The 25,724-nt window shown below is 39.2% G+C and overlaps 1 protein-coding gene across 6 annotated transcripts in view; it reads left to right on the plus strand.

The window, feature by feature from the left end:
- Positions 1-25,724, plus strand: part of ADAMTSL3 (ADAMTS like 3) — a 185,350-nt gene that overhangs the window by 130,568 nt on the left and 29,058 nt on the right. For all 6 annotated transcript variants that reach the window (XM_064157735.1, XM_064157734.1, XM_064157733.1 and 3 more), the window contains 8 exons: positions 316-520; positions 1,394-1,541; positions 2,865-2,949; positions 10,584-10,870; positions 17,934-18,063; positions 19,160-19,352; positions 20,281-20,460; positions 21,207-21,360. In XM_064157735.1, the coding sequence (XP_064013805.1) occupies positions 316-520; positions 1,394-1,541; positions 2,865-2,949; positions 10,584-10,870; positions 17,934-18,063; positions 19,160-19,352; positions 20,281-20,460; positions 21,207-21,360 (1,382 nt within the window). The remainder of the gene's footprint in view (positions 1-315; positions 521-1,393; positions 1,542-2,864; positions 2,950-10,583; positions 10,871-17,933; positions 18,064-19,159; positions 19,353-20,280; positions 20,461-21,206; positions 21,361-25,724) is intronic.

Consider the following 25,724-nt stretch of genomic DNA (forward strand, 5'->3'; position numbering starts at 1 on the left):
ATTTAGACTGTTTTGCAAGTAAAATCATTCCTGTAATTAGACCCACTATATTTAGGGTCTTTAACTCATGTATGAGAATAAGATTTTGAGTTGCTTTTGGAGATGTACTCATTTTGCACATGAGTTTAAGCCTGGAACAGTGCAAAGTAGCTCTTTAATTTGGTGTATTTATACTCAGTGTGTGATAAGAATCCAACAACCAAACTGTCAGTGGACTCTAATGACACTAAGGTTGGTTTCAGTATTTTACACTTTTAACAGAACCTAGTGGAGTAAAAAATAGCCTTATTTTTAATATGTGAGTTCTTTTTCCAGGTGGGAACACAACCCTTGGACAGCATGTTCAGTTTCCTGCGGAGGTGGTATTCAGAGGAGAAGTTTTGTGTGTGTGGAAGAGACCATTCATGGAGAGATACTGCAAGTGGAAGAATGGAAATGCATGTATGCTCCTAAACCCAAAGTCATTCAAACCTGCAATCTGTTTGATTGTCCTAAATGGGTGGCAATGGAATGGTCTCAAGTAAGTTGAAAAGAAGTTTGGACCTTTATCCCTGTGTTCTAAAGAAAGCCATGAGTCTTGTGTTACCATACATTTGTGGGCACACAGCTATTAGAAAAATACAGCTCTGCAACTATAACTCATAGCACTTACCAGGAGACGTTTGTGCTAAGTCATTTGGCTTGATAATCAAAATGTTAACATGTCTGTGTGGAGAAAAATGCATGCAGAATTATTTATGCCTGTTGAATTCCTGCTTTACATTAAGGAGAAATTAGAGACAGAGGTCAGGCCCCTTTGCAATGAGGTCGTTTGTCTCTCAGTTCTTAATAAATGTAATATTTCACTGCACTATAATAGCTAAAGACATGTCTGTCTAGAGGCAGACATGTCTGCAAGAGTCATTTTCCAGCATTCTTACCTTTCATTATAGTAACAAGAGCATAAAGCCAACTTATCTTGGCTGTAGTTATCTGATACAGTCAGATAGCTCAACACTTCCATAATTCCTTAGTTCATCCCAAATGACATCACTGACATACAGTGAAGAAACTGTTCTTGCAGCACATCTGACACAGCTTTAACTGAAAATAATCACTGTGAGAGCATATTCTCAGTACACAGCCATCTCTGTTTCAGGCTGTTGCCAATCAGTGTTACAAAACCCCAAGAATCCACTTGTGTTCCCAAAACTTGGATGTTTTTTCCAGCCTCAGCCTTTTCTTTATTCACCTAGCAGTGCCACAGAGAAATTCGTATGTCTGCGATAGCTGACTGATTGTGGAAGAAGTTTGGTAAACACATCATCAGTACTTCTAACTTGCATTTTAAACATTATATTTACAAATGATGTTTTTAAAAAGCAGTGTGAGATGGTTGCATTGTCTCCTGCAGTGCACAGTGACCTGTGGCCGAGGCCTGCGTTACAGAGTGGTGCTTTGTATTGACCACCGTGGGCAGCATGTTGGTGGCTGTAATCCACAACTTAAACTACACATAAAAGAAGAGTGCATTGTGCCAATACCATGTTACAAGCCAAAAGGTAACTGGAATTTTGTCTGGGTCTGTTACTGGCTTACATTTTTAAGAGAATTAAAGGCCCCTGGTAACCTTTTTTAGAAATGCCAGAAGCTTGAATTTACTGGGACTTATTTCAGTCTTGGCAGAAGCAAGCATTTTAATTATTGGTGCTGAGAAAAGTGTCCTGCTGATATGTTTTTGCTGATAATGTAGCCAGACTGTCGTGAAGCAAACAGGCTACCTAAATCTGTACAGCCTGGTCAAAGTGAGAAAATCAGAATTAATGAGCTCAACCTGGGGAGGAGGAGTTGCTCAGTAATACTTGAATTAGAAATGATACTCCATATGTATCACCTGGGATCTTGTTCATTTGCATCTCATTAAGTGTGCCAGCATTTTCCGTGGGCCTCATCAGTTCAGTGTAACAATGATGTAAATTGACATTCTCTAAAAGAAATGTTAAAGCATTAAACAGTAGGCGGGAAGGTGAAAAAAAAAAAATGAGGGGGAAACTGGAATGCCCTGTCCTTTGTTTATCTCTACCCCTCTGGGCCTAGAAAATTGTAGTGGGTGCCACTCATTGGTTCAGTTTTTTATCTGAAAGATTGTAATTCAGAGCTTCACAAGTGACCGTAAAGATTTGCATAGAAGTGAAAACTATCCATAGGCAAACCTGTATCTCTTTCCCAGGGCGTTTTCATACTCCAGAGAACTCTCCAGGCAGAAAACTATTCAGAGTTAAACCACAAAGTAGAAACTAGCACTGAAATTTCAAGAACCTTCTTTTGGTGTTTTACTTTGGAGGCACAGATCCTCAACTGGCTTCCAGTAGTCTGAGAAAAAGCATGACAAGAGTGTAGGCTGTAGAGGCAGATACAAGTGTTATTTTTAAAATTAATTTCCAATTTGGGGAAAGTTGAGTAGCTCATTAAAAAAAAATCCTGTGAAAATTGCCTGATGAAGCCAATCTTATCTGGAAAGCAATGTGTGTTTGCTATACTTTGGATTCTCCTTCAGCTGTAAACTTAAGGTATGATCATAATCCATTCCACTGAGTCATAAGCTAGAATCTCCTAGAAAGTGCCTGCAGTTGGGGAAGATGTGAGAAGGAGGTAAAAGATTAAACAGGAATAGAAATTGTATTACTGGTACTCTCTCAGTAAAAACGAGTGCCAGAAAGGAGATCAAACATCATGGAGAAACTTTCTAGTGAATTATATGGTAGTCAAAGGCATTTGGTTCATTGGCAAAGTGTGAAGTGCTAAGGTTGCATAGTGCTAACAGCAATCATATATTGCTTTGGTTTTGGAGGGACTATTGAATTTGTTTATTTATTCTCTACCAGAAAAGACTCCTGTGGAAGCAAAATTGCCATGGTTTAAACAGGCACATGAAATGGAAGAGACCACAACAGTCTCAGAAGAGCCAACGTAAGTGCACTGTCTTTTACAGTAAAGGAACATTTCCAACATATTTTGCAAATCACCTGGAACAGCTGTTGCTGTGCTCTTTGCTCTGACAGTCGGCCCTCCTTGGGAGACCTGTTGTGAGCTGCACCTAATTTTACACCTTTGCTTCTGGAGCTCCTGTTCTGGATGACACAGAATTGCTCTATTATCATCTCCCGGTATCAGCCAAGCAATGCAAAGGGATCTGAATTTAGCCTTATTAAGCCCTAATTAAGGCATATGGAAGCGTTTTGGAAGATGTAAATTAAATTAATTCAGTTTTATCCCAGTCATGGCTGTTACCTCAAAAATGTAGTGGTTGTATTAAATATTAAGATGTACTTTGTAGCATTGCCAGGATTTCTCTGGGAAGTGAGACCAAAGCATAAAGAAAGTGAGGAAAACCTGCTGATCTCTGAGCTAAACTGAATCTATGGGAATAAGTTGTGATATTTTACGTGTGTGTGTGTGAAATAACATCTGGATTTGATGAGTTCCCTTAAAAGCTGGTGGGGGTAAGCCTCACAGTATTGAAATCCTGTGGATGAAAGCATAACTTAAGTCCAGCTACACTTGTTCCTGTCCCTTGTGTGTTAGGGCATCCACACAATTGCTTATATCCCCTGTGTATGTTTCATGTGTGTGTGCTTCTTATATAGTCAATATGTTGTATATAACTTTCTAGAAAGTAGTAACTTTCTATAGGTTTTCATGAGATGTTTTGAGTGGTATTTTATTGTGCTGTGCAAAATTCTGCACTTATTTCTAGTAATGTCAGTTTAAAATAACTTAGATGAGCTTACTGAAGTTACTTGGGATTTATGTCGCTCTGAGAGTAGTGTGCCCTATAGCTTCTTGTTTTTCTTCCTCCTTCTAGCCATTCATGATTTTTGGCACACATGCACCAACAGGTGTGATCATGAGTAATAAAATCTTTACACCTGCACTGACTCACAGAAGAAACCTCTTGCCAAACAGGTGTTTGCATAGTTATGGTGACTGCTTCAAACTGTTCATTGCTCTAGCCTCAAGACAGGTGTCAACCTACTGTGAACAGTTATTTCACTCCTCAATTTGGTGGCCCTGAATCCAGACAGGCTAGTACCAAAGATATAAAAATAAAGAGTGATTGTCGAAGGGGGTGATGTAATCAGATGTGCCTGTTGAGTGTCAGTATATCAGAATGAAGGTGTATGAGGCCACCTCTAAAGAGTATTCAGCATGAAGCTATAAAGAAAATGATTTCTAGCATTACCTAACCATGCTGTGGCAACCATGAGCTAATGTAGTCTGTAGGTTTTTAGGATCCTTCAGCAGCAATCTGACAGAACAAGCAGGGAGGACTGGCAGGGTCACAGCGTGCCAGTTCAGAATATATTTAGAGTATAATAGAATAGAGCCGGAAACTTTGTAATGAGTTCCCATGTACCTTGTCCTTAAAAGAAAGCAGTGATTCATGCTGTCCTAGACATGACTGATGTATTCCACTGCAGCCTCACAGTGTGAGTGCAGTCATGTGGTCAAGTTCTCAGGGCATGTCCTGTCACACCTGTGCAGTTTTGCAGTTTCCTGAATCCTTTTTCCTTTTTTCACTTACTCTGGAGGCTTAGCTTTTCTTCATCTTTCATTAATAATCCTCGTCTTGTCTTGAGACTCCTTCCTTCACATTTTTCTGAATCATCTTCACCTAAGTCTTAAGAGTTTTCTCCAGCCACTTCTTGCTGATGACTCTTTGCTGATGGCCTTCTCTTTACTGAGGTGTTGCTGAGGTGCTGTGCTTTCCTAGTCTGGGTATTCTGGAGCCTCCTGGGATGCATCTCTAATGCTGCCGCCAGATTCCCCATTAGTTTATTTTTACCTGCCACTGCTCTTAATTTATCCTTTTCAGGAAACTGTCAGGTAAGGAGAAATGAGAAACAACTGATCCCTGACCTCATTCCTTTCTGCAGATTTCCTTTTGGTCACGTGCACAATGGTCTGCAAGCAGAAGAGTTTCTCGATACACAGTCTGAAGCTCATGCTCCATCTTTTCCAGCTGGAGTGAGATTTTTGGGTCAGGGGTTAGGATTTTAAAAGAAACTGTAACAATAGGTTGTTATTTCTCCCAGAGTAAATTATAAGAAGATTTCCCTCTGGTTTGTATCTGGTTAACATTGTTTTCTGTAATTTGCCCATGGCACAGTGATAATTCCATAGCCTACCTCTGCCTAGCAGGAAGCTAAGGATTTCCTTGGTAAAATGCCATCACTTTTAATTTTAGATATCCTCTCCCCATCCAAACTTAAACCGCAAGATGAAGTCCTAACTTCTAATCTATCCTTTTATTACAACTCTCCTTCTATGCTTTTGTGTGATACTTCAGTTGATAATGAATAAGAGAATAAATGCAGCTGTGTTTTAAAACCCACAAATGATGAATATGCCAAAAGTAGCTTTTGGAAGATAAATACTTCTGTCGCTGTGGTCTGCCATGGCTGGTGTCCTGAATTTACAGAGAGGAGGAACGTTCAAAAGCTTCTTTTTTTCTTTTTCTCTCTTTTTTCTTTTTTTTTTTCATTATTAGCAAAATAAAAAATGACTGCCCTTAAAGTGAGGCCAAGAAAAATGTAGGTCTGACCTTTTTAGTTTTTCGTTGCAGAATGTGATGACAGTTGATACCAATCATTATTTTAAACGTTCTTCCCTTGAGCCTTCTTAGTTACAGGGTGATTTGCAGAGAAGCTCCAGCAAGGTTTTTGCATCTTTTTTATTAATTGTAAGTTAAAGAAATAGACATCTGAACTGCCTTTTCCTGCCGTGGCTCAGAACAAAACGAAAGCGCTCTCAAAAGCTGATGTGTTTTTTCAGCAGCCTGAGTTAAAAGTAATAACTAGGTCTGTGGATTTGTACTTACTGAATGTGAAATGCAGGGTCTCATAAAGGTGCCTGCTCTTTGCATTTGAGTTACTTTCACAGAAATGTCTCCATCATGCTTTTGATGCTAGAAAATGACACAATTTTGCAGCTTCTCTGGCACTGGGCTGGCAATTTTGTCCACGTTCAAGACTGATACAACTTGACAGTGCATATCTGCTTAGATCAGGCAAGTGGAGTGCTTCAGGGAGGGGTAAGGTGCCAGAATTGTGGAAGTTCTGCCCCACTAAGCAGCATGGTTTAGATGCTTCTGTAAACTTTTATCCAGGCCCCTTAGTGCAGTAGGGTTGAACTGGCAGTATATGGGGTTTTCTTCAGGAGTTAGACATTTCCTTTCTTTACTGAAGGCAAAACCTGCAGGCGTGGGGAGTAAATAAATAAATAAGCTCAGGTACTTAATTAAATAAATTGATTATGTCATATTTTTTAAAGATAGCTGACAGAAATTAAGCTCTCAAATGAAATTGGAGAAAAAAATACAGAATTATATTTGGAGAGAGATACAAAGACATTACAAAGCAATTACCATATCCCTGGCAAACCCCCTCTAATGTTTCCTCAACCCAAAAAAACTAAATCTAGACTCCCCAGTGCTCAAATCCTGCCCCCCACCCCCACAACAAGCCTCTGGAGGCCCCAAACAGGCCTGCTATGTACATGTTCTTCCCAATAAAGGGGCTCCTGCCAGGCACAGGTGTGATGGTTTGGGTGTTCCGCGTCCCCCCACACTTTAGAAATACCCAACTAGTCTCAGCTGGCTCTGGGAATATAAGTGAAGCTATTTATTTACAGCTAGCACAATATACAAGCAGATAGTTACAATATATATAATTATATACAGAAATATACAAGGTAAAAGTAATACAGAAACACAACTCCCCTCCCAGAAACCTGAGTCCCCAGAAGGGGCTCTCAACCACTCCTGCACCTTCCCTCTGCCCCTCTCAACCTTACCCCAGTCCTAAAGAAGAATAGAGGTTCAGCCAAGAGGTTAAGAAGCAAAGGTGAGTGGCAGGTGAGGTTAGGGAGATGCAGCTCAGTCAAAGCCCAGCCAGAGAGTGACAAAGATGGCAAGGGTGTTATCTAATGTTTTCCTTTCTTGTTCAGCAAGACTCTGAGGGAAGCAGACATCACCATTGTTTTCCTTTCACAGCCTATAATCTACTTTTTCTCACCAAAACATTCTAGCCTGCTTCAAACTAGCACAACAGGGCAGGAGGAGAGGAGGGAAGGAGAATGAACTGACCTTGTTGTGAGTTTGTAAAGAGGTAGCAGAATTATGGGATTGAATAACAATCTTCTAGTCCCAGGAGATTTTTTTAAGCCTGTCATTCTTAACCTAGGACAGATTACTAACTGACTCAATAAATAAATAAAAGGCACCATGTTTCCGAAACATTTAGAAAGCTGCAGAGGGCTGCACTAAGTTTCCAGCTCAGATTTGGTTTGGTTGGACTGGGCTGTTCCGTTGCAGTTTTATCACCAATATTTAGGTCAGTGTGTGCCAGGTGCTCATTTGCATTAGTGTTAGACTGATAACAGTGCAGTGCAGCACGGGCATACTCTCCCCTGCATCTGTACTGTGTACATCATTTATGTTGGTGCAGATGATTATAGGAGTGTTTGATTTCTACGTTGCACAGGGAAGAATGACTGTACCAAGAGGCTGTGAAAAGCTGTGCCAGCTTGGCTTTGCATTTGTCCATTCTTTTTCTGTTCAAACATAAAGATCTCAGAAAACTTTCAGTTACCACCATCCTAGCCATTCCATTTTAAACCTCTATGTTCTGCACTGCATCATAGTACAAATGCTTCGGTGCTTTGTAATCCCAACTTGAAATCACACTGAATGTGCATCCATCAAAGGCAGAGTAAAATTGCCTCAGGGAACTATTGTGTCCAAAACATTGCCACATATGTGCTATGAATTCCACAGAGCCGAAAACTTATCATTTCTGAGGCTAACAGAGCTTGCTTTAATGATCTGTCACAGGCTTTGGTTTTGCATGTGCTAAATAGGAAACAAAAAATGAAAAAAGTCATCTGCCTGATCTAAAAATTCAAGTATGATGCCAGCCTCCAGAGCTCTCTCCCTGTCCAGTCAGCTCCTTTCCAAAGTCAGTTCTTATTCCAATTTTGTACTGGCAGTCTAGTTCTGTTGAAGGTTCTTAGCTTGACTTAAACATGGTCATCTTTTTAAAAGTTCTATCATTTAGGATTTTAACAGCTTAACAGTCAAGTGACTAGTTCAGTAAATGCCAAGATGGGTCCTAGATATTAGTATCAACAGGAAAACCAGAATTATAATACAGGTTTGCTATAAATCAAAGGAAAAAATGCCTAGAATTTTCTGAGTTTCTATATAAACCAATTGGTTGTTGAATGAAAAGATTGCTGTGGTTCGAAATTTCCTTTCTTTTGTACAGGATTTCAAAAGAATGCATCGTGAGTTATTCATGGAATGTTTTAATGCACTCAACTAACAGTACACATAACTAACACTAACTTCTGGTATGTTGCCTTCATGCCTTTACCGAGAAAAGTTCTTTGCTTTCAGGCTGCACACTGATAGGTGTGGTCAGAACACCAACCAATGCTTTTCAACGATAAATGTCTGTCGGTTTTATTCTTCTAGTTAGGTACATACCTGAGAATAGGCTGGTTTTGTTGAGCCTCTGTGCAGTGGTTTTGATCCAATAAAGCATTTAAGCACAAGTTTATTGTAGTCCTGTTGACTTCAAAGGACAGCTAATGTGCTTAAAGTCAAGCACCTGCTTAACATTTTCGTTGAGTGAGGGTGATTTTACTATGGGCACGTGAGAGAGTTTGCATAGCTGTCTTTGAGAAGTCTGTGAGATCTGATGTTTCAGGTTTAACCTGATTTTGTCTGGTGGAGTAAGAGAAAGTCTTCCTTTGCAGCTTTTTGCACAGATATTCGGTTACAATTTGTTGTTAAAAGCACTGGGACACTGACTCTCTACCAGCTGTACCACTGGACTTGGTGGGCTGTTACATTGCACCAGTAGGACATTTACTCAGATTTTTATCTCTATAGGACAAAGTCATCTGCCATTTTGATACTACTTGTCCAATAAATATCAGAATGATCTGTTTCAAGGATAGCTAGACTTGCAAAGTGATGAACACTTGCAGTTTTCCTTGGTTTAAGGAGGAGCAGGGAATGCTGTCCCCTTCACTGCACTCTGTCAAGGACCAGTGAGCTCTAACTAAAATTTTGAGGCTCTGTTCAAGAAAACTTGGAAGTGACAGGCTTTGACATCTTTATTTATCTTTGTGGTAGAGATGTAAAGGTATTTTATCAACATCTCCTTAGAAACAACCAGTTACCTTGTAACCATTGTTGGAAAAGGGAATAGTCTCTTCCCTAGGAAACAGTCTGTCTTGAGATCTACCCCAAACACAGTTTGGACAACTACCTCAGCAACTGAGTTAGAGCATGCTTACAAGTTACCCACACTCATCTGTTCTCTTTTCTTCTATTTGATTCTTCCTCTCTATATGCTGGCAAGAAGTTACTGGCTCAAGATGATAAACTATCCACAGAATCAACCACATCTGTTGACATTTTTCTGTGCTTACTGTGCATGCAGAGCGTAAATAAGGATTTTTGTCTTGCACAACTGTTCTTGTATTTGTAAAGGCAACTTCCCTGCAGTCAAGGGAAAGATGTAGTTCTTAATCAAAGATAAGGAGAAAATCATTGAATCCTGATTTAGATTTTTTTTCCTTCCAAATATGCTCTTGTCATTGGTCAGACATATGTTCCTGTATCTCCCATTTGTGTTTTGGTCATCAGTTGTGTTTGGATGTGTAACAAAAAGCAACCACAACCTTCTGAAAAAATCTCCTATGGATGGTAATTGTGCCCCAGAGCCACTCAGGATGACTTTATTAATGAAATGCAGCCCTTTGGCTCTGGTGCCATTTGGACAATTATTATCAGATATTAATGAGACCCTCAAAGCCAGAAAATATTACAGAATGAACCCTTGTTTTATTCAGTAAATTCATGATCTGTAAAATGAAAATTTTATTACAGTTCATCAGGAGCATAAATGCTTCCTAATAAAAATGATGGATTTTAGACTGAGCCAGTTAGACCTTTTTGTTGAAGATGAGAGGCTTCTTACAAGATTAAATCTGAACAGCAACCTGTGATGATGTGCATTGGAGATGGCTAAATTTGAAAAGTGCTTTTCTTCTGTCTGATTGCTGATTACTGTTATGACACAAGATGATGCCCTTTCTCAGATTTTATCAGATTGTACATATACTTTTGACATATTTGTAAGTCTCCATACCTGGGGAGCTATTTTATATTGTATAGATATGTCTTTATGTAGTTTCTTCTTTTTTCCACTGAAGGAGTTTGAGGAAAGATTTAGGTGATGCCCTTTTTCCTCAACAAAAACCCAAACCAAAAAAACTTTCCTTGTTCCTTGTGGTTCTTTCTTCTCTTTTCTTACATCATATCTTTGGTGACTTTGAGAAACAGTCTGGGAGAGGACGCAAATGAAAGACTTAGGTCACTTGATTATGCAGTCAATTTAATCATCAAGTAGTATTATGTATTAAATGCTTTGTGCATAAACACACATTTCTGTGGCTTAGCTCTTTGTGCACACAGAGACATGATTATATGGAATAAAATGACACTGTTTCTACTGGGCTATTCCTTGCAGGTTTATTCCTGAACCCTGGTCTCCATGCAGTGCCACGTGTGGCAGTGGCATACAGGTGCGAGACGTGAAGTGCCGAATTCTTCTGGCGTTTACTCAGACTGAGGTTGAACTGCCTGAGGAGGAGTGTGAGGATGTGAAGCCACCCACAGAACGAGTCTGTCACCAGGCATCCTGTGACAGTGATCCTGTCCCCTACACACCAGAGTTTTCACGTGCTGAAGATGACAGCGTGATTTATGACTGGGAGTACGTTGGCTTTACTCCTTGTTCAGCCACATGTCTTGGAGGTACCTTTATGCATTTATTAATCTTGAGTTGTAAGAATTTGGTATTATATGAGTTTGTTGGCTCTTCTCTTAGTGTGACCCTAATGTTGATGTCTAGGAAAACATGCAAGTTTGAACTTATTTCTGGATTATCCATAGAGTGTTTCAAACTGCCTTGCTTCCTGTGTATCCTGTGTTCAAACAGTAATTTTATTTAGTTAAGTAAGGTGCAAGAGGTAGGTGATCTACCAGCTTGCTTTAGACTTCTTGCAACAATAGTCTCATCTGCCTAGCGGTTGGTGGTACCAGCACTTTTACTGCATCAGTGATGGGAATGGTTAGATGATCTTTCTATTCCTAGAAACTGAATGTGTATAGTTTCAGACTTAAATGCCCATGTTTTTCCTTATCTTCACAAATGCTGCCATTTTCTGCAGTAGAGTAAGGATAGAAAGTCGTAATTAAGGAGACTTGCATTCAGTCTGACTGACTAGAAGATCAAACAGGAGTTTGTTTAGGTCTTGGTACATTATAACGCTCTGTAGGAACTCTGTGCCATACATCTGTCTGCAAGTAGTTAGGCACATTCCTTTTTGGATGTAATCGAATCTCCCTGTCGTCCTAAGTACATGTTGCTAGACAAGGTTGCTGGTGTTGCTACTACATATTGTACTTTGGGACTGAACATAAGTGAGTTATGAAGTGTTAAGTGGAGGCAGTGGAATTGTGAACACACCTATACATGACAGGACTGATGACATCAGTGGGAAGTGAAGACAGTTGTACTCACAGAAGAAATTAAAAATGTAGAAAAGAGGAGAACAGAAACAATTGAAAGCAGAAATCCAGTCTGGAGAGCACAGAAAGCAGCCTTCTTTGTGCTATTCATCAGTTCAAATCTTGAAGGCAGAAGCTGGGAGGGGTGCCTTAGAATTCTGTCATCAGGATGGTGAGTGACCACTACCTGCCTCCTTTTCTTCACTGATGGGTTTGAACCATAGGAATAATAGCACATGTGATCACAAAACTTGTGTCTGTGCGTCTCTCCCCTACCTTCAGTGGGCATTATGACTGAAGTAGAAGAGGCTATAGTCCAAGTATATGTTTATGAACATGTCATGGTAGTGATGGCTGTATTGACTAAGTGCCTTCATTTCTTCATATTAATGAGAGAATTCTTTTCAGAAATAAGAAAATTGAGCTTTAAAGTGGAAACAAGGCTTTCATTACTACTAAGTCTGTAGTTCTTTTCCTCATCACTGCTTTTTGTAGTGTATAGTTACTTCATGGCCATCTTGCATTCCTTTTACCACTGCTTTTTAGTGAATGGCTTTGTCAGAAGTGTTCTGAAACTCTACATTCTTTTACTTTTGAGGACATCAGCAGCCATCTAGGTTGCAATAATCTCTTATCTTTGCCTGCTGCTCCACAGTTGCATTGCCTGCAGCTTCACATGTGCCTTTGTCCATGCGGAAATGTTCACATAAAAACCGGGAGTGCAAGCTGATGGTAATTTAAGAAACCTCTACTGAAAAGAGTTAATTTTGTTTGCTGGCATGAAAGAACTTCAAAATGACTGATAAGCATAGTCCCATGCTCAGCTTAATTATGTTCCTGAGAGAGCTGAGCATGAATTCCGTTGTTGACTTGTGGCACTTTCATGAATTTGTGAAGGGGTTTGACCTGGAATTGTCTTCTAGATGTTCATAGTAGTCTAACTATTTGTTTGATACAAAACAGAAATTATCTGTTCAAGAAGCTTGAAAGAAAATATTTATTTGTGTTCTTGAGGCTTCTCGTGGTGTCACTGGTACTGCGTCTAGAAGTTTTCTTACGTGATGCTCCTGAAAAGTGGGGGGACTTGTCAGGATAATTTATCAACTGCAAGCTTCAGAAGTCCCCGTACTGTTATGCTAGTTAGGTAGCAGTGATTTTTTTCATTCTGTCAGTTCTGGTTTTCTTGCTGCCTTGGCAAAGGCTTTCAAACAGACCAAAAATTACCTGCCGATAAGTAGTTTTAAGGGAACCAGACATCTCTTCTTTTTCCAACTTACTGCAATGTATTAACTAATGATCTCACTGTCTACTATTTTTTCCATTGTGTAGTTCAAAGGAGTTGATCCATTTCTGCTAAGTTTTATGTTCAAATCTCATTTCAATTAGATGAACTGTTTCGTTACAAGAAATAAATGTTGTCTGAGTTTAGCATGTCCCAGAGTAATGTAAATTATATTAGGTACTTTTTCTCTAGGAGGTACCTATCTAGCAGTGGCTATTAAAATAAATTTCTATGGAATTTCATGTCCTCAGAACTCCCTGCCCCTATTTCTTAGTGCTTGACTCTCTCTGAATGAGGGAAAAGCCTGTAGGGTCTAAGTAAGCTGGAATCTTATAGCCACAGTTTAAGCAAGGACTGAATCTCTGTTTCAGTGCTTGTCACCTGCACCTTTTTTTTTTTTTAACCTAGGTACAGGATTACTTTTAATTTTAATCCCTCTCCAAAGCAGACATAAAAATGCAGATGGAAACATTACTTTTTAAGATACTAGGATTATATAGAGGAAGTGATCTGCAAGGCATTATCAAATATTACCTTTGTTTTCTTATTCATCGTATTTAGCAGGTTCCAGGGCATTACTAATTTGAGTGTGTGCTTTCTGCACCGAATCTGTGTGACTTGTCAGGCAACATATGAAGTGCCATAAAACTTTGGAGGACTGCTATGTTGTATTATGCCTGTAACATATTTAATACTTCTTTCATCCATCTTTCCATGAATGCAAATCAAATTTGTCCAGACCAGTTTGTCATGAATCACCTTTAACATCCATAGAGAACCTCTGTAACCCTCCTGGAAACTGAATGGCATTTTTGTCTTCAGGGCATGAAGAAATCCCAAGCTGAAAATCTCCTAGCTGTATTCTCAGCAGCCTCAGGATTTGCCTCATTTTCCTACTATTTTGGTGTTTTTTTCAGTCTAATGAACTTTGGTCCTCATGTGAGAGCCCCCAACATAAGTTTAATTTTCATAATACTGTCGTGTCTCAACCTCTCCTTGTAGCAGATGCTCCAGTCCCTTAATCACCTTTGTGTTTCTCCGCAGGACTCCTTCCAGTAGCTCCCTGTCCCTCTTGAACTGGGGGTGGCCAGAGCTAGACACATTATTCCAGATGTGACCTCACTAGGACAGGGCAGAGGGGAATGAGAACCTCCCTCAACCTGCTGGCCACACTCTAATTAATGCACCCCAGAGTACACCTAAGAGTATGCCTGAGGAAAAGAAATGTTTTTCTTGTAATCTGTAGTACTTCTTCAGTGTTGTCAATCATTTAACTACTATACAATACCCTAAAAAGATGTTTTCCATTTTTTAAAAACCTGAATCTTTTCTGGGTCCGTGTTTAAATATCCCTTTAATTGCAAGAGGCATATTTTGGTAGTTCAGTGTAATTATTGTTATTTATATTCCATATGCTTCAAAATTATGGTTCAAGCGCCTGAAGTCATTACATTGTCTTAAAAATAATGTGATTAAACAGCCAATACATATTCATTTCCTGTTGTTTGCTCCATAGTTTGTGGCTGTGGTAGCCACAAGTTATGCATTCAGGATTTTTTTCTGGATCCTAATGCCTTAAAGTTTACCATTTTATTTATAAGAAACCTGAGATCTTAGAAAATTAATGGATTCTATCCAAGTTTAAGGACTTCTAAGAAAAACAATGTCTGTTCTGAGACTTGCATATAAAGCTGAGAGCATTTGCCATAGTGGTGTAGGCAGTCTGGTAACTGGTCACCCTTACAAGCAGTTTCATTAACTGCAGACACTCTTTGCTCTTTTACAGAGGGAGTATAAATAACGTTGCCAGTTTCAGCAGAATTACAGAGAAGCTCAGTCGTGTGTAGGAATTGGCACTTCTGATTTAAGCTGACAGTATCTATTTTTAAACTGTCACCAGACTGAGACTATTGATAGAAAGAAATGACTGCCCTTCCTCTTGCAGGTATAAAGAATAGAACCTCCCTCCTACCATTTGCACAGCAGCTTACTATCCTCATTTGCTTTGTACTCAAAAAAAATGCTGAAACAGAAAGCCTGGGCTGTTTTCAAGCATTCCAATCTTTAACACAGCTTCATGCACTGGGTGTTTCACTGAACAGAAACGCTTGTAAAAGAATGTAAATGTATGTGGTTTAATAACAGATGCTGGGTTAAAATAGAAAATATTCTATTTCACTGAATACTAGAATAATTACTACAATAGTGCATCAGATTACTGTAAAAATACTTACTGCTCTTTGCTGCATACATAATGTTTTAGTTAAATTATCTACTGTGTTTATGTTAGAAGCCAAGAAAGTCATACATAGAAAGCTTTGCTTGTTTGAATAAAGATTTTTCTGTTTTCCAATTGAATTAGAATAAGAAATTAATATTTTTGGGGTGAGAAAGCTGATTAATTGTCAGGACATTTTGACAGTGAAGTTCAAACAACCACTGCATCAATCAAGTGTAGTTATTTGTTGAATAGACTTCTTGAAGTGAGAACCAAGGAACAAAAAAGGAGTGCGTGTTATATTTTTAACAACTCTTTAATAGCTGTTTTATACTTACACTATCAAAACAAAGCCTCTCTGGGGAAGAATCACTATTGCAGTTTGTGCTCTGTAGTGAAGTCGAATGAAAGATACACCACATATCGACATTTTCTTCTGGTAACACAATTAAAGCTAGGTAGGTCATGCTGCAAGGCAGAAGTGGTTTAATGAACTCCAGGTGGCAAGCTGCAGTCAAAACCATCATCTTGTGTGACATGCCTTTTGTTCATTTGGCTGGCCAGTTTAGTTTTTATAACGCCCAGATAAAAAGTTCCCATGGGATTATTGCCAACCTAAATGATCTGAAAGGAATCTCTTTTCATTCCCTTCTTTGTGTGAGATATTAAGAAGATATTACTTATCGCAACCTGTTCCAGAGCAGCATCACCTCAGAGAGGGTTTTTCCCACAGGAACACAATGAGATCAGCAAAACTGAAGGTTGGTAGCACATGGCAGATTTTGACCAATACAGAGATTATGTGTATGCTTGATTACTTGTCTGGTAATGTCGTTCTGGTTCTGCCAGAACACAGTTTCTTAACCTTGGTTTCTTTCCTGTAGATAGTCAGATGTGCTCATTCCCTGGGCAAAAGGACAGGGAGATTGCTTCTGTTAAATACACACACAGAGATCAGTTTGATTCTCTTGGATGATGGTCTGCAGAAAAACACAGAGGCCTAGAAAATAGATTTACCTACTGGTTTCTCATCTTTAGGAGTTGTGTTATAGCCGCAATATTTGTTGACAAAGATTTCTTCTCAGGTCGATAGTAAAATAGCTTTTAGTGTGTGTATTCTGTGTTAATGTGATTATCAGTACCTTCATATAACTGAATTGGTTGTCAATAATGGAAGGTTCTATAAAGATTGGTCACTTTGTAGATATGGTCAAAACATTTCTATACCAAGGTCTCTCTAAACTGAAAATGAGCCCCAGAGGGGACCTAGAGGGGATTAAAATCGATGTTATTATGCAAATCACCGCTGGTCACTTCACACTTGATGATATATCTGAAATAGTTGGGCTGGTTCAAGTGTCACAAAGGGGTTGTTCTTGGTTGGCTGAAATGCTGGACTAAGGCAGAATTGTTTATAGATTGAAGGAACAGCTTTGGTTTTTGAAAAGCGTGGCAGTGCCCATACATGTTGCTGTAGACAAGAGAAATTAGGACAATTGGCATGAAGAAATTACTTTCAGTGTAGCACATTTTATCAGTCCCACTGAAACCTGAATGCCAAGGATCAACAGTGCCAAGAAATCAATCACTGTGTACAGCTGACACAGAAGTTGGAGTAGTTATAGTAGCCTTTGTGTAACAATAATGGTGAGATTTTGAGGTAATGTCAACAGTGATACCAAGAAGAGGTTAGTGAAGGTTTCTGGATAAAAATGCCGCTCCCTTTGAAACCATACAAGTTGGTCCTAAGAAAAGAAATATAACCTGCTGCTGAAAGCAAGTTCATATCCTTGCAAAATTACTGGGGGAAAGTGAAAGATAGGAAGGAAATGGAAAAATAAATCCTGGAACTCTTTAAAATCCTTTTTTTCACCTGGAAACAATAAACTGAGTCTTTCACTTTTTACTATTTTATTCTTCATTGCATATAATTTTAATTATTTTGAATTATATATTTATTACTTTATTATGATGGTTAGCATTGCTTGCATAGAACATCCCAGATTCACAGAATCCCCTAAGAATATCATTAATTCATCTTGTCTTTTGTGTGTATGCAACTGAGCTTTGAAGTTGAGCAAGGCTTTCATACTAAAAAAAATCATATATAAAATTGTATAACCACATCTAAAACAAAAGTAGCTCACAAGATGTGTGTTTGCTAAGCTGACTTGTTCTAAAGCAAACTTGTATTACATTTCATTTTGACTTATAGAAATTTAAGTATTAGTGATCTTTCTTGCTTCAGTAATAAGATCCAGGTAGCAAGAGCTGCAGATCAGAAGGTGCCAGGAATGTTCATGAGTGAAGTAACCTCTAGGCTGCCTTCAACAGAACTACTGCACCACTTAGCCCCTGTGAGAAAGCTTCTGTACTGAGTCAGCCATTCTCCTGACTACAGTTTTTTTTAATACATTTCTTGCAGATCTTTAGCTCCTTACAATTCAGGTACATAAGAAGAAATAATATTTACCATGATGTTGACAATGAAACCAGTAGTTGGTTAGGGACTATTGCAGAAGCAGGCAGATGTAACATCTTCTGGTGGACAGACAGAAAAGCCTATTTTCTGTTGGCTTTCAGAGACAGAATCATGCCTTTTAAATACCACAGAAGTGCTAGAAATATTATCTTTTGAGCATTATCATTATAAACTGTATCTGTTGCTTTTGACTGGAGATGTAACTTCAAAGTCTGCTACCTAATTTGATGTCTAGGGCTTTTTTATTGACCGTTGTTCAAGAGTAAGCTTAATGAAAATCTCTTCCCTTTTCGGTGTTTCCTTAGTGTTTTTCTTTTCCATTCAGGAACACAAGAAGCCATTGCAATGTGTCTGCATGTAGAGACAAAGCAAGCTGTCAATGAAACCCTGTGTGACAATTCCAAGAGACCACCGCCAATGACTCGTACTTGCAATATGAAGCTTTGCCCTCCAAGGTACACTGTAAAAATGAAATTGCATTTTTTGGCCAAAAAACAAAAAATTTGGTTAATGTGACCTAAATAACCTTTGGCTTTCTTAGGAAGGGTTCAGATTGCAGGGCTGTGGGCTTGATTTAGGCTATTTCACTGCTTCTGTCTTTACCAAGATTTTGGGGTTGATATGAATTTTAATTTTTTTGTCTTGTTCAGGCTTTTTTTGATCTTCACATTGCCCTATTAAAACAGGGAATGCTTCCTGAAATAAATCTCTTCTGTGCAGGTATTTGCTAGAATTGGAGAAACAGCTTTGGCTCTTGTGATACAAAGGAGATTTTAAGGCAGTTTCTCAGAGAAAGAGAGAGCATTTGTTTTCTATCCATATTGAATAGAAAAAGGGGAGGGGGGGGAGCGAATTTATGATTGAAAGGTATTTTAAGTTGATGAGCTTTTTAGTAGCCCCACTTAACTCCCATAGTTTCTTATGTTTATCTGGAGATTCTAGGCAAAGAACAAACTTAGTCAAAATCCAAGAAATCCTAGCTGATTTAGTTGCTTAAAAAGGCCATATGTGACATTTGGACATGCACAGCCTTATTTAGTCACTTCTGATCTCTGACATCCCTGCATCTTTGCACTTTGTTTCTGCATGTTTGCAGAAACCTCCTCTTGCAAAATGTCGAGAAGAAGTTGAGAGGAACAGGATGTTTTTTTTAGAAAACATACGCACATTTCAAGGAGGTTTTGTAAATGTATAAAGTGTCTGTTTACATGTTTACATTTATAAATGTAAATGTCAACGATCTGCCAGCAGGCTGAGTTTGTGAGGAGCATTCTGAGAGCAAATGCTGGAGTTTGGCTGTGACTTTTTTTACTTTATTGTTAATAACTTCTGCATTTCCTCATCACTTGTAACTTCATAAATCTAGTTTGTAGTTTTGCTTTCCAGCCAAGCCAAAGGGATGTTTTAGCCATCTATCAATAACTACACCTTCAGTTATTTTTAGCTCGGCTCTGTTTGTGTGTGATTTGGTTTTGACTAGGCTCTCTTTGGGCTTCCCCAGTCTGAAGCAAGTTGCTAAAACGTGTACTTCTGGCTGTGTTGTTGAAACAGGTGGCAAAGCAGCTCCTGGAGACACTGCTCAGCTACCTGTGGGGTTGGGATACAGACAAGAGATGTGTACTGTCAGCAGCCAGGAGGACCTGCTGTTGCTCCCGAAGAGTGCAAAGACAAGAAGCCTCATTCTTTACAAGCTTGTAACCAGATTGATTGTCCCCCTGTTTGGCATGTTGAAGAATGGCAGCAGGTATGGCTGGGTTACAGAAATAGTTTAAATGCGTTTGTCTGGTGACAGATTTGCAGTTCTCTAGCTGGAATAACATGGAATGTAACTCCTAAACTTTGCTGAGTGTTTCAGCTGATTTCATTAGAACAAACTAATCAAAGGTCAAAAATAATGCTTTTAATGCTTCTGACTACTATACTAGTAGGTAGTCATGGGATGAGGTGGAAAGTCCTCTGTAAGATTTCAGAAGGCTTAGATAGGAGTAACAGGATCACAGAGGTTGGACAGGACCTAGAGAGATTATTGAGTCCAACCCCCCTGCCAGAGCAGGACCATATGATCTAGCTCAGGTCATAGAGGAATGCATACAGATCGGGCTTGAAAGTCTCCAGAGAAGGAGACTCCACAGCCTCTCTGGGGAGCCTGTTCCAATGTTCTGTGACCCTTACAGTAAAGAAGTTCCCCCTTGTGTTGAGGTGGAATCTCTTGTGCTGCAGCTTACATCCATTGCTCCTTCTCCTATCAGGAGGAGCAAGTGAGAAGAGCCTCTAGACATCACCTCTGCTTTCTTTTCTCTCCAAGTGCAGTAACCTGCTTTTGGAGACATTGATGCTTTGGGGTTTTTTTTATCTCAAGGACAAGGTTTCCTAAGCTCCTACCAGGTTTGTTGACTGTTAAGGAACGTAGGTGTGTAAGATTAATGTTTTTTTTAAAGATTTCAAGTATTTAATTGCATTCAGGGGGTGTGACTTTTAAACTCTACTGTATTAGCTAATCATTTGAACAAAAGATTTTCCTACATGCTGCTTGCTTTCTAATTGGAAGTAGATGTCATTTTTCGAGGGAATGTAGTCACGGGGGAGAGGCTTGCAGTGTTTGCGTGCGAGAACAATGTGATGGGTGAGCGCAGATGTCCATGCAGGTGCACATGCTGTGTTCTCCTCTTTAGTGTTCACGGACTTGCGGAGGAGGGATTCAGACCCGCAAAGTGTACTGTAAGCAGCTGTTGACAGATGGAAGTTTCCTGAAACTCTCTGATGAAACCTGCCAGGAATCTAAATTGCCAACTAGTAAACCATGTGCAAAAGTTGATTGTCCTCCTCAGCTGGTCTTTGGAGAATGGTCCAAGGTGAGCAGCTCTCAATAATGGTGAACCAAAAGCTTCAAGCGCGACGTGAGTTCTAAAGATTTATTCTTGAGTGAATGTTTGGAGCAAGAAGTTCACAGAGTAGCAGAAGGTTTCTCAAGACATGTACCTGAACTGACGTATGCATACAGTTCCTGCACATCCCTGCCTACAACTGATCATAGCCCCTTACCTGAGCTCTGTTTCAGTTGCAGAAAGACAGACTGTAATGACAATGTGTTCTACCAGACACATGTGGCTTCCAATTATTTCATAATATGACTTCCAAAAAGGAAATCTTTGCATTGTTCTAGAATATGTCCTCCTACTTTCCCATTTGATTCAAGCTTGCTACCACTCCACATTCAAAAATATTTACAGAAGTGGATTTAGGTGAAATTAAAGGTCCATACAATACAAACTAGGAGAGAGGGTTGAGAGATGTAACACAGACTCTTTAGAATGTGCTGAAGTGTTTCTCTAAGGTTCTAGATCTCATTGTTCTGCCTGTGCTTGGATATAAAGAAATGCTATTACGTTATTTCAATTGTTCCTGAGTTGCTTGCTGGAAGAAATTGTCTGTCTTATATTGTTATTGTTCAGAAAAATGGAGAGAGTTTAGTATCTGGATAACACAAGGATTCATATGAAGTAGAACGTGCACAGTCAGAAGAAAAGAAAGAACAAAACGAAGCGGTTTAAAAGTAGTTTGTGTGGCGTTTAGTTTGACTGCATCCTTCCTTTCACAGTGCTCAGTAAGCTGCGGTGTTGGAATCCAGAGAAGGAAACTTGCCTGCCAAAGCCTAACAGCAAAGGGCCAATATGTCACATTAAATGGATCAGTGTGCAGTAGTTTGTCTCCTTCACTGCTTGTAAGGTCTTGTCAGATGAATGCCTGCAACAGTAAGTACGTTACTTTATGTAGTTGCTTGCAGATTTGGAAAGATCTGTGTGCAGGCTAATTCACTCATCGCCCTGTGCTTTCACAACATTACTAATTTGGCATAAACCAAATGTCATAATTACTAGACCAGTAATAACAGGATTGTTTTAAATGTTTTCTGCCAATCAGAAATAAAGGTTATGATTTCAGTAAGTAGCTTTTGAATACACCCTAATGGTACATACCTCTCACCCTTATACTTACATACATTTGATCTGATCTTTCCTTTATCTTTTACGTTATCCCAAATGACAAAAAAGAAAACCCAAACATAAATTGTCTATAAATTACCAAGGACATTAGAAAAGATAAGAATCCAGTTCTGGCTTGTCTTTTCACTGTACATTTGTATTGCACAGGACATTTTGCTTAGTGTGGTGGAATTCAAAACCTGAAACTCTGTGCCAGTGATAACTTCAGGTATAATTTCTGTCTTTCCTTATGGAAATCAGAATCCCAGTCTCATGAGCTTTGCAGGAAGCAATGACAGTGCTTTGCAGGAAACAATGATAGTCTTCAAAAAAATCCAGTTTTATTACTGACCATTTGAAAATATTTTCAAAAGGATTGTCTATAGAAATTATAATTTGGACACAAGAATGGTTGTAATAATAGTGGAGAGAGGAGAAATTTCTTTACAGTGAGGGTGACGGAGCACTGGAACAGGCTGCCCAGAATGGTTGTGGAGTCTCATTCTCTGGAGACTTTCAAAACCTGACTGGATGCATTCCTGGGCAAGCTACTCTAGGTGATCCTGCCTTGGCAGGGAGGTTAGCCTTGATGATCTCTGGAGGTCCCTTCCAACCTCTAAAGTTCTGTGATTGTGTGGTTGCACTGTGATTGAAACACCTTTGTGATACAGTGTATGTTTATTTACATACAATCATTCAGAATAGACAGCTCTAAATGCAAGTTCCTTATGTCTGAACCTGTGTTTACCTTCTTTTGTACAGGGGACTATAAGTAGTTTGTAGATTTGGGGAACAGAGTATTGAAAAGAAAGTAAAACATGAGAGTTTTTAGTTTTGAGGTGGGAGAAAATGAAAAGCCTTCATGAATGGCCTGGGTTTGATCATAGATCACAGAGATGTTTTGACCCAATTCATAGTGCTGTCAAAAATAGCTACTTTAGACATTTTGGGCTTTGCCTTAAAATTTATTCACAAAACAAAATAAGAAATAGAATAATTACTGATTCATACATAATATGAAACTTCTTTTCCTGGCCTGTGTTTCAGATTAACATGCCAAAATCCTGAGGTTCAAAACTCCACTTAAATAAAGCCCTGTGGACTTTCAGGAATGTCCTTGGCATAAGGTTTAATAAAATATTTTGAGCTGCATATCTATCTGAATTTAATTAATAGTGGATAGTTGAATGGCAGTGTAGCTAGTTAGCAAATTGCTTAGCATAGGCTGATATTAAAGTTACATTGTCAGCTTCAACCACGGTGCCAAGGAAGTGTCCTGGTCTACCAGGACAGTGGACTGCAAAGGGTGTGAAATTGTCCTGAATGGATGTGGATCTAAGTCCTAGAAGAAAGTCACTATCCTCTCCTTCCGTCTGTGCAGCCATCTGGAGCAAGGGAGCCTTTGCAGCCCAATTCTACCTGGAAATTCCTGGTTATGCAATAGGAGGGCAGGGGAAGGCATGAGGCATGTCCATACCCATAGTTCTAGTTTGGGTTTTGCAGAAGGAGCCAGGGCAGCAGCAAAAGCTGGAACAGCTGTCAGTAGCAGGACAGGAGTATGCAGGAGGCAGGCATCTCCTCTGTCAGCCATAAATTCAGGCTCCCTTGAAGGATGAATGAATATAAGACAGGATCCTAGCACAGCCCCACAACAGGAAGGTAGCTAGCTACAAAGCATGACCTTGATGAAGAGTAGTGTGGTGCATGGCATGTGTGCTGGCAGGGGTTCTTGTCTTTGAGAGAAGTGTTTCTGAAAATCCTACCACAAACTTATGCTTCTGTGGCTCAGATGAGCTCCTTTTATAGTGCCTTATGACAGTGCTCAGTATTTTTGAGTTAATCTTTTACCATGGGACTGGTAAGCATAGCTATTTTCTACTTTAAAAGTCCTGTTAAGGCAGAAACATTCCTGACTGTGGGATCTGAGAAATAGGAAATAACACCAGTTTAGCCCTGAGGTCAGGAGGACTTGAGGCCCAACTAAAGCTGTAAAGGACCATTAGAGGTCATAGATGCAGATGGATTCGTACCAGGCGATAATGAGGTGCAGCGGCTCCAGTACAATCTAACCCTTATCAAGATGTACCTTGTAGGAAAAAAACCTCTCCCAAACAGTCTATTACCTCAGAAGCTGCAAGATTGGATGATACTAAGGATCCAGAAAATATGCACTTATGTGGCCTCATATATTCATATGACCTTATATATTTATGTGACCTGCCATCCACAGCTCTGAACTTTGTTTCACTCCTACTTTTGCTCACAAGTCACCAGTAAAAATATACACACCTGTTGATGTTGAACTGTTAATGGGAGTTAGTGATTTTTACTTTTTTTTTAAATGGAATGGAAGAGACTTGTTAATATATTTATAAGTATGCACTGGGTTTAGTTCCATGTTGGAATAACTAGTGTAAACAGACCACAGCCTGAAATATTTTAACTTGTGTGTTTAAAGTTACTCTTGCTGTGTCTGTAAGTCAGATTTTGGAAATGGAATATTTAATACTGGAACACTTCCCTAAAAATAAATATTTTGGGCCCAATAACTTATTAAAACCAGGACACTGCTTTCATAATTTTTGTAAACTGAGTGCCTAAAGCAGTTTATTTGTTGCAGCATGTGAAATGGTTGAGGGAACCCTGTATCTGGATTATGAATACCGATTTAAAAGCTGTGTAATTATGTAACTATGATATCCCCACAGGTCTGAACTCATTACCCAAAACATTGAAAATAACCATTTTGTTTTATAAGCATAAGAAGGCACTCTAGGGTGTAGTTCGTATAGCGTACACACTTATTGAATGCTTGAAGCATTTAGCTTTTCACCTATTTCTTCACAGCATATTTGAAGCATATGTATCTAAGCATGCAGTGTTTCAAATACCACTTGATGTGACATTGGTGTAGTTGCTGTTTCATTTACGTACCTACCGACTGGAATAGTCATAATGATGGCTGATGCGGTCACACAGAAGTGGTTTGATTTGTGTGTCCATTTCCTGGCTCATCAACTCATTCTACAGGCTCTGAACCTTTTTTTCTGTCACATAGCAAAAGGCTAGGTCACCAAACACAACTGGATTGTTTTCTAGCACCAATGCAGTGTTTCTTGTCACTTCCCAGTCAGTAAATTTCATCCTATATGGAATGAACTCTGGATGTACATGCCCTTGCTCCACACCTCCTGTAGCACTTTGTTGCTCACCTGCCTAGCTTTTTCTTAGTGAGATTAGTTCTGCTGATCAAAGTGGGGCACAGTATTTGCCAGCAGTGAGTCAACACAGTGATATCTGAAACATTGCAGTCATTCTCTTGTCTGCAGTGTGCCTATCCAGCTACTGCTGGAAAGCCTGCCTGTGGTGGTATCCATTCAGGCAGCTCACCAGAAACCTTTCAGCATCCAAGCGCCTGCAGTACAGTGCAGAAAGAATTTCATAATACCCACTGTCTCCATACCCAGTCTGCCTGAAGCTTTGTGCTGTTATTGTCTGCTTTGTCAATTCAGCTGATTACTATATTCAACCTCTTGAAATTCTGACTATTTCTGTCTTTCCTCCATTCCCTCCCTAATTTCTTGGCACGATGCTGTGAGCAACTCATCTTTCAACCCAAATAAATTACCCTCAGCCAATGAATACAGGGTGGCTTTTCTTGCTGCATGTACTGTGTCTTCACTGACTGTTTCTTTCACCTCCTGTGTTGCTGTCAGTTTGGCTTGACTCAATCAACAAGCAGCCCAGCCAGCCAACAATTTAAATAAGAGTCAAAGGGAACCTTGCTTTTTGGATAGGGTTTGGGTTGTTTTATTTAGGCCATTCTGCACTTGACAGTGCTGAAATGTGGGAAAAGTGATAATGTGATCAGATTTTTTTGTTAATTCCCTTTTTGCATTTGCATCATGCCTAGCCTTTTTGAGGCACAAATAGGATATATAGAGAGAGGAAATATAACTATAATAGGATTGTATAGAAAGTACAAATTAGTGTATTATCTAATACATTACTATATATTATATATTTTTGTATATACATTATATATTAATATATATACATTAGTATATATATTAATATATAGGTGTGTACACCATCTATGTCCTTTAGGTATATTTTGCCTGTATCTTTTTATT

The sequence above is a fragment of the Pogoniulus pusillus genome, chromosome 17 (genome assembly GCF_015220805.1).
Source record: "Pogoniulus pusillus isolate bPogPus1 chromosome 17, bPogPus1.pri, whole genome shotgun sequence".
Lineage (NCBI taxonomy): Eukaryota > Metazoa > Chordata > Aves > Piciformes > Lybiidae > Pogoniulus > Pogoniulus pusillus.